The sequence below is a fragment of the Physella acuta genome, unplaced genomic scaffold (assembly GCF_028476545.2).
Source record: "Physella acuta isolate Inbredline_101_S28 unplaced genomic scaffold, ASM2847654v3 ptg000105l, whole genome shotgun sequence".
In the NCBI taxonomy this organism is placed as follows: Eukaryota; Metazoa; Mollusca; class Gastropoda; family Physidae; genus Physella; species Physella acuta.
In genome coordinates, this window is record NW_026731625.1 from 1,990,074 (window position 1) to 1,998,543 (window position 8,470).

The 8,470-nt window shown below is 35.8% G+C and overlaps 1 protein-coding gene across 1 annotated transcript; it reads right to left on the bottom strand.

Annotated features, from left to right (window-relative positions):
- Positions 1–5,548: 5,548 nt before the first annotated feature.
- LOC131932244 (S-antigen protein-like) lies at positions 5,549–6,286 on the bottom strand. The gene has a single exon (XM_059289106.1). It carries the CDS (start codon positions 6,284–6,286, stop codon positions 5,549–5,551), a length of 738 nt encoding a protein of 245 aa, XP_059145089.1.
- Between the last annotated feature and the right edge of the window lie 2,184 nt (positions 6,287–8,470).

Here is an 8,470-nt window from a genome sequence, read left to right on the forward strand (position 1 = left end):
TTTCCGTTGACAGGAAGTACTAATGTACGCTATTTCCGATTTCTCAAAAAACGCATGTAAATTTATCAAGTACTAATAATATTGCGCACTATTATGCACATCTTTATTTAGCGTTCTCTAGGTGTGCATTTCTTTTTTCTACGAGATTATATTCTAGTTTAAATAAACCGGGAGTGATCTCCCCTAAACTTTCTCGAATATCCTAATATATAATTCCCCATGTGCGCACTTCTCTCTGTCCGCAAAATATTTTCGCCGGACATCACGTCAGAATCGGCAGCGATATATGAAGAACTTTTTACGGACTTTTATTGAAAAAAATATGTTAGATGTTTTAAATGTATAACCACAAAATTATTTAAAGAAGAAAAATAAAAAATAAAGGCGTATTCGAATGTAGAGAAACAGTATTATTTATGCAACCGGAAAAGTGTATAAACTTGAGACAAGAACGCATTTAAACAATGACGTCGCTTATTGTTTACAGTAAAAAAAGAGCACGAAATATCTTTGCCAAGGGTCAATTTGTTGTCATGGAAAGTTTTGGAATGATGGATCAGTATGTGTACTGCAGAGACACTTCTCCCAAGGTCGTTTCTATTTCTGTCCATGGGCGGCTACAATGTGAACTTTTGACTCCTCAGCTAAGGACAAAGCACAGTAAACTAAGCAGTCAAGAGAAACCTAGTTTGCACACCTTATTTTAGTCCAGTTCTTATGCCGTTTTATTTTCTCCATTTGATTATTATATATGCAATTGATGTTCATGTCTTTGATGCTGTGTAAAATCTATCAAATAAATAATTATTACTGATTTAAATGTTTAAAACAATTGAATTAATAAAACAAAACAAAAATAAAAAGGAAAAAAAAACTAATTGAGGACTGTATAGATATAGATGTTTGAAAGGGAAGAGTGTTTGCTTTTACGTGTCTCATTGTAATAACATAACTTTTCCGATTGCTTAAAATTTGTATCATTTTACTTCTCTGTAATCCAAATTCATTTCAGCTCTACTTTAAAAAAAAAAATCCCCCTCTCCCCCCCTCGTCCCCTCAGCCCACCACGCCGAGAAAAAAAAATCCCTTGAATCATCATTTAATTTTAATTACACATTTGCATTTTCAGTTTCAGGTTGGTTTTTAATTTTTAATTTTTCTTTATATTTAGACGTTTTGTATTACATCTATGTATATGTAAACCATCTTAAATGAATGAAAGCAGGCTACAAGTAAGAAAGAAATATTACTATTGTAATATATTGTAAAATATTGTATTATTATTTCGTTTTCATTTGATGTTCGAAATTATGTAAGAATTTGATGTTGATGTACTTGTTTTAAATTGCAAATAAAAGTTTAAAAAAAAAAAAAAAAAAAGAGCACGAAACTGATGACGTCATCTTCCGAGTTTAGAATAAAAAGAAATGAACTATTTCATTCAAATATGATTTAGAGCTATGTACGCTATCCTATACAATACGATTTTCTCGGCCTAAACTTAAGGGGCCTCTACATGTAAAAAATGCTAATTTAACTTGGAAAAAAATATTTTTAGGAAATTGATGTTTTAATAAATTTCATATTCCTAGAATCGAAAACAGTTTCAAGTATACTTGTACGATACATTTTTCTATTTTAATAATAATTTTAAAGACACCACCCTCTGCTTAAAAAATCAACTTTTTAATCAAATATCTGAAATTTTGAGTTGATTTTTATAAAGCAACTATAAAGAAAAATATAGTATATTATATATCATTTTTTTCGTCTGTTTGAGCCGTAAACGATACTCTACATTCGAATACAGTTATTTTACTTGCAAATGTGATATTTCAATAAAAGATTTCGCAAATCAAGCGATTTCATTGGTCCGATTTGTATTCTCAAGCCGTACCTTAGTAATGACCTTTCTGCGCATGCGTAGTGATCGAGTTCGACGGATTTTTGTCAACAAACAAACGTGGCTACGTGATTGTCTTCACATCAATTTTTGCAATAACAAACCATTTGTTTTCAACATGGCGTGTAAATAATGCTGTTATTGCTCGAAATAACAGATACCATGACAGGAGTACATTGTTCAGCGAAAGAAATTTGAAGGTAATTTTTTTTTAATAACTAGACGCTAAATCTAGATTCTAGATCTAGTGAAGTCGCCATGCCACTACACAGCGATATCTCACTGACTGACGCGCTGACATTAGTTTCTAAATCTACTAGATTTTCTAATATGTTGTCTAGTAGTACAGCTTAATTCCTTTATAAGAATTAATTTAGTTAACTCTTTACCAATGTTAAACACGCTTGTCAATTACTATTTTTAAATAAATGAAACTGTAGAACCCAGTCATAACGACCCACGAACCTAGTAGACCTAGATCTAGAATTTTCTAGATCTAGTCTAGAATAGTCTAGATCTAGATTCTAGTTGATAGTAGTTGTATATTTAGAAATTAACATCTGTGTTTGCTGAGTATTGACTAAAATATAAGTATTGGTTAAATTTTAGTATAAGCAGTTTTCTAAATTTATGGTTAGATTTATTCCTTGTGTTTTGATCTATGGTCAGTATAATAATATAAGCCCTATTGACTATTCATTATGATTAGTTTTTCAAAATACAATTTTGTTGACTATGACATTATTAGGTTGTTACAATAGGATGAGTTACTGCTAATATTAGTCATTCTAGTTATGTATATTATTAACTTTTTAAAATTAAATAAAAGTTGTTCTTTTATTTTTATTTTACAGTCCAACAATTCCTACAATGAATGCCAAAAAAGCTGGTTGTGTTGAACCCAAATCAGTTTTGACTGCAAACAAGAATCAAGAAATATAACTGTCCCTTACATTATTTGCTTGCTGACATCTACATATCCAGAAGATATGCCACAATTAGGACTGTGCAAGCATTGTGGATAAAACTTGGGGCTTTCCGCAAGGAAATGTGATGTCATGAAATGTAAATTTGACCTCATGGTTTACAAGAAGCTCACTTTAGATACACCTACATCATGATGTCAATATTAGAGCCATGTTATCTATAAAGACAGTGGTGTTAGTTTCTCAAAATTCAGATGTTTACTTGGTGAATGGATTTGAAAAAAAACCAATGAATCTCTCATCATTTTACATACTGTTGCGCAAAGTTTTGCTGCGATACTACTATGTAAGTACACTAAAGCTGCTTATGTTTTTATTAGCAAGATAAATGCTGTTTGTACTAAAACTTAAGAGCAATACAGCAGCAAAGTGCCCATCTACTAAAAAAAACTTATGATGTCAAGTTATTGAGCTCACCCTCTTCAAGCAGAATTATGAATGTCGTCATAAGCTAAAGTTGTATGTGAATATTATTAGTACATTATTTGTCAAATTTGTATTAAACTATAGTTCAAATATGCTAAAATGTACTATATCAAGCTTGCGTTAGTCTGGGAAAAAGACAATAGCAACTTCACATGTCAATAGTTGATCAGAAAGGTTTAACTTTTAGTGCAAGTAAACTGCGGAATTGTGCACACTTAACCACTATAAGATTATAAGTGGTAAAACTTCAGAAGAATGTGCAAACTATAGTTGGCAATGGTTTATTTTTCAACTGCTTGTGTTGAACTTTGAATACTAAAAGTTTCTTCCTGATATTGCTGATAGATTTTTTTTATGGCACTTTAAATGTTTAAAAGTTAATTTTCTCAAAACTTGTTTTTTCAAGATTTTTGCTTATTGTAACTCTAATGTTTTAGCTGTTTGCAGAGATAATGTCTTGAAACTTGGTGTACTTTTTCATTATTCATTTTATGGTGTAACTATGCATGTGAGAATGATGTGCATTGTGTACATTTTTATTTTTAAGAAATTTCATAACTTGTATGCCTTGTTTTGAATGATACATTTTTTATAAAAATTGAAAAAAATGTTTCTTATACATTTTAATGAAAACAAACTGCTACTGTACACTCTAGAATGGTTCTAGTTAAATAAACAGAAATAAAACCATCATTATTTGTTCACATTATTGAAACATTAGATTTGTAAAAAAGGTGTTTTTTTCAAGATGGCCGCCGTTACCATGGCAACCATGCATAATTAGGTCCTGAGAATGTGGAATTTTTATTTACAGTTGCTAACTATTAATAATAGTATATTGTTACTTGCTTATCTCTGCTGTGGGCTAGTTTGGTTTACAGGGTGTAGTGGCCCCTTAAAAAAATTATTTTATCTATTTGGATTCTAGATCTAGATATTCTAGATCTAGATATTGATCTCGATCTAGATATTCTAGATCATCTAGATCTAGAGATTCTAGATCTAGATCTAGATGATCTATAAAGCTAAGTTGTCGGGTGCCCGATAGGGCACTTCCCGGCGCCGCAGGCGCTTCAAATTTGGTAGGATCTTGCCTTGGGGCGACAGAACACGGGGGCCGGTTGGCCAAAAAGTCTACGATGAGGGGGTCAAAACTGACCTCGACTGACCAGCGCCTTATATGGGCGAATTAATTAAGCATTCAAATTCTCAATGTTTTCGAAAGCCTAAGCGAAGCTGGGCAGCATGCCTAGTTTTTTATATAAAATAACAGGGGATGGGAACTCGGGCTATAGACATGATTTTTAATCCATTTTAAATACTTAAAAGTTTTTAAAATAGAATAAAATCTCGTAGACAAAAGAATTGCACACCGAGTGAACGCTAAATAAAAAAGTGCATAATAGTGCGCAATATTATTAGTACTTTAAAAATTTACATTAGTTTTTTGAGAAATCGGAAGTAGCGTAAATTACTACTTCCGGTCAACGGAAATTACTCAAAATTTAACAGTAGGTAGAGAATTAGATCTTTTACTTACATGTGAAATTTCATTTATCTATCTGAAATAGTACTCAAGTTATAGGCTTTTGAAAAATTCAAAGTAGGAAAAGTACCACTTCCGGTTATCGGAAATCGCTCAAAAGTTGATATGGATCTACGATTTTGATAAAATACTTATATATGAAATTTCATCAACCTAGCTGTAACGGTACACAAGTAGTCGTGTTTACACACACACACACACACACACACACAGACACACAGACATACGGACAGAATTGCAAAGCCCAGTTTTTCAGACTGGATTACGCATAAAACCTCTTAATTTTGATAAATCTGTCTTGATAATTTTTGCCCGATTAAAATAAGTCCTGTATACTTCGGATGTGATGAAGGACTGAGGTGTAATACGGTGAAAATTGTTAAAATTTCAAGTCATTTTTGTGCACGATTACAATACTTTCTCTATACTTCGTATATACGAGAAAGTAAAAATTTGAGTATTTAAAATGGATTAAAAATCATGTCCAGAAGTCTATATCCCGAGTTACCATCCCCCGTAGTGGTGTATTAGAATATTCGAGAAAGTTTAGGGGAGATCACTCCCGGTTTATTTTAGTAAATATTTAATGAGCCTCTCGAATAATTTCAACACTATTCTCGGTTGGTCTGTTTAAAAATAATGAAGTAAAACGAAATGTTAAAAATATTTTATCTCCAGATTCTCGATTTATTTACTGATGAATCTCGGGGTCCCTGAATCTTGGGCTTCCCTGAACCTTGAGGTCCCTGAACCTTGAGGTCCCTGAACCTTGAGGTCCCTGGACCTTGAGGTCCCTGGACCTTGAGGTCCCTGGACCGTGGACCTTGGGGTCCCTGAACCTTGAGGTCCCTGAACCTTGAGGTCCCTGAACCTTGAGGTCCCTGGACCTTGAGGTCCCTGGACCCTGGACCTTGGGGTCCCTGAACCTTGAGGTCCCTGGACCTTGAGGTCCCTGGACCGTGGACCTTGGGGTCCCTGAACCTTGAGGTCCCTGAACCTTGAGGTCCCTGAACCTTGAGGTCCCTGGACCTTGAGGTCCCTGGACCCTGGACCTTGGGGTCCCTGAACCTTGAGGTCCCTGAACCTTGAGGTCCCTGGACCTTGAGGTCCCTGGACCGTGGACCTTGGGGTCCCTGAACCTTGAGGTCCCTGAACCTTGAGGTCCCTGAACCTTGAGGTCCCTGAACCTTGAGGTCCCTGAACCTTGAGGTCCCTGGACCTTGGGGTCCCTGTAGCTTGGGGTCCCTGAACCTTGAGGTCCCTGGACCTTGGGACCCCTGTACCTTGAGGTCCCTGGACCTTGAGGTCCCTGTACCTTGGGGTCCCTGTACCTTGGGGTCCCTGTACCTTGGGGTCCCTGTACCTTGGGGGTCCCTGGACCTTGGGGTCCCTGTAGCTTGGGGGTCCGTTGACTGTGTCCACCATTGTTATATGGTTGTTGCGCCACAGCTGTCTCTAGTATTCCCCGAGGGTGGCATTGTGCAAGTCTTCTGAATTGTGGGGTGAAATCTCACGCAACACAAATGTACGTCAAGCAGAAACTACACATCCTGTTTCTAGTAAAGTAGAGTGACATACGCGTCATGATTTACAACACGAGGTGACTCCACCCATTGTAAATTGGAATGTGTTTGTTTTGTGGTTAGATTAGAATCATTTCATCTTGAGAACAATGTCTAACAGCGGCGCGTGCCATGGTTTACCGAGTCTTGCCTTGATAAATTGAATGATGGGACTTGTTGAAAGGAAGATGTTGGGAGTATGGAGGAGCCACCATAAAAGTTGGAGTGGAGCCAGAACGTCTTAAAAACATGTCATCTTTACTGCAGGTTTATACGTGGCTGCCAGCTAAAAATACATTTATTGGTACACCAGTAACATACACAGAAACATACGTATGTACGTACACACATACACAAGTACACACTTACATACGTATACGTAGGCACTGGTTAAAAGCTGACGTCAATTCACGGCCAGCGCTAACAGGATAAGAATTGTTTTAGCACTGATTTAGTTGAGTGATGTTTTAGCACTGATTTAGTTGAGTGATGTTTTAGCACTGATTTAGTTGAGTGATGTTTTAGCTCTGATTTAGTTGAGTGATGTTTTAGCACTGATTTAGTTGAGTGATGTTTTAGCTCTGATTTATTTGAGTGATGTTTTAGCTCAGATTTAGTTGAGTGATGTTTTATCTCTGATTTAGTTGAGTGATATTTTATCTCTGATTTAGTTGAGTGATGTTTTAGCACTGATTTAGTTGAGTGATGTTTTAGCTCTGATTTAGTTGAGTGATGTTTTAGCTCTGATTTAGTTGAGTGATGTTTTAGCTCTGATTTAGTTGAGTGATGTTTTAGCTCTGATTTAGTTGAGTGATGTTTTAGCTCTGATTTAGTTGAGTGATGTTTTAGCTCTGATTTAGTTGAGTGATGTTTTAGCTCTGATTTATTTGAGTGATGTTTTAGCTCAGATTTAGTTGAGTGATGTTTTATCTCTGATTTAGTTGAGTGATATTTTATCTCTGATTTAGTTGAGTGATGTTTTAGCACTGATTTAGTTGAGTGATGTTTTAGCTCTGATTTAGTTGAGTGATGCTTTAGCTCTGATTTAGTTGAGTGATGTTTTAGCTCTGATTTCGTTGAGTGATGTTTTAGCTCTGATTTAGTTGAGTGATGTTTTATCTCTGATTTAGTAGAGTGATGTTTTAGCTCTGATTTAGTTGAGTGATGTTTTAGCTCTGATTTAGTTGAGTGATGTTTTAGCTCTGATTTAGTTGAGTGATGTTTTAGCACTGATTTAGTTGAGTCATGTTTTATCATTGATTTAGTTGAGTGATGTTTTAGCTCTGATTTAGTTGAGTGATGTTTTAGCTCTGATTTAGTTGAGTGATGTTTTAGCTCTGATTTAGTTGAGTGATGTTTTAGCACTTTTCTAATTAAGTGAAGTTTTAGTACTGCACTAATTATTGTTTTAGCACTTTTCTAATTAAGTGAAGTTTTAGTACTGCACTAATTATTGTTTTAGCACTTTTCTAATTAAGTGAAGTTTTAGTACTGCACTAATTATTGTTTTAGCACTTTTCTAATTAAGTGAAGTTTTAGTACTGTACTAATGATGTTTTAGCACTTTTCTAATTAAGTGAAGTTTTAGTACCGTACTAATGATGTTTTAGCACTTTTCTAATTAAGTGAAGTTTTAGTACTGCACTAATTATTGTTTTAGCACTGTACTAAGATGTTTTAGCGGGGTACTAATTAAGTGATGTTTCAACACTGCACTAATTGGATGACAATAATTTGGTGTGGACGAGTCCGCCCCATTTAAATGACCGATTGACTCAATGACTGGCGTCAAGGCGGCCATTGGCGGGAATTTCTTTCTTCAGTCATTAGCGATCATTGAGCACTTAGTCTGAAATTGGAGTTTTCAGGCAGCAGAACGGGTTTTCTAAAAGGGCGTCTGTTGGTCCGTACCCCCCCCCCCCAGTCGCTGACAGCCCCCGGGGTGGCGGTAACCCTAGCCTGGGCAAGTATTTGGCGAGTGTCACCAGCAGCCCATACCGGCACCCACCTCAAGTGGGCCGACAAACACGGGGGGGCCTGCGCTCCC

Coding starts and splice junctions, on each gene's coding strand:
- LOC131932244 (XM_059289106.1), bottom strand. CDS start 6,286: ATGGTGGACACAGTCAACGGACCCCCAAGCTACAGGGACCCCAAGGTC.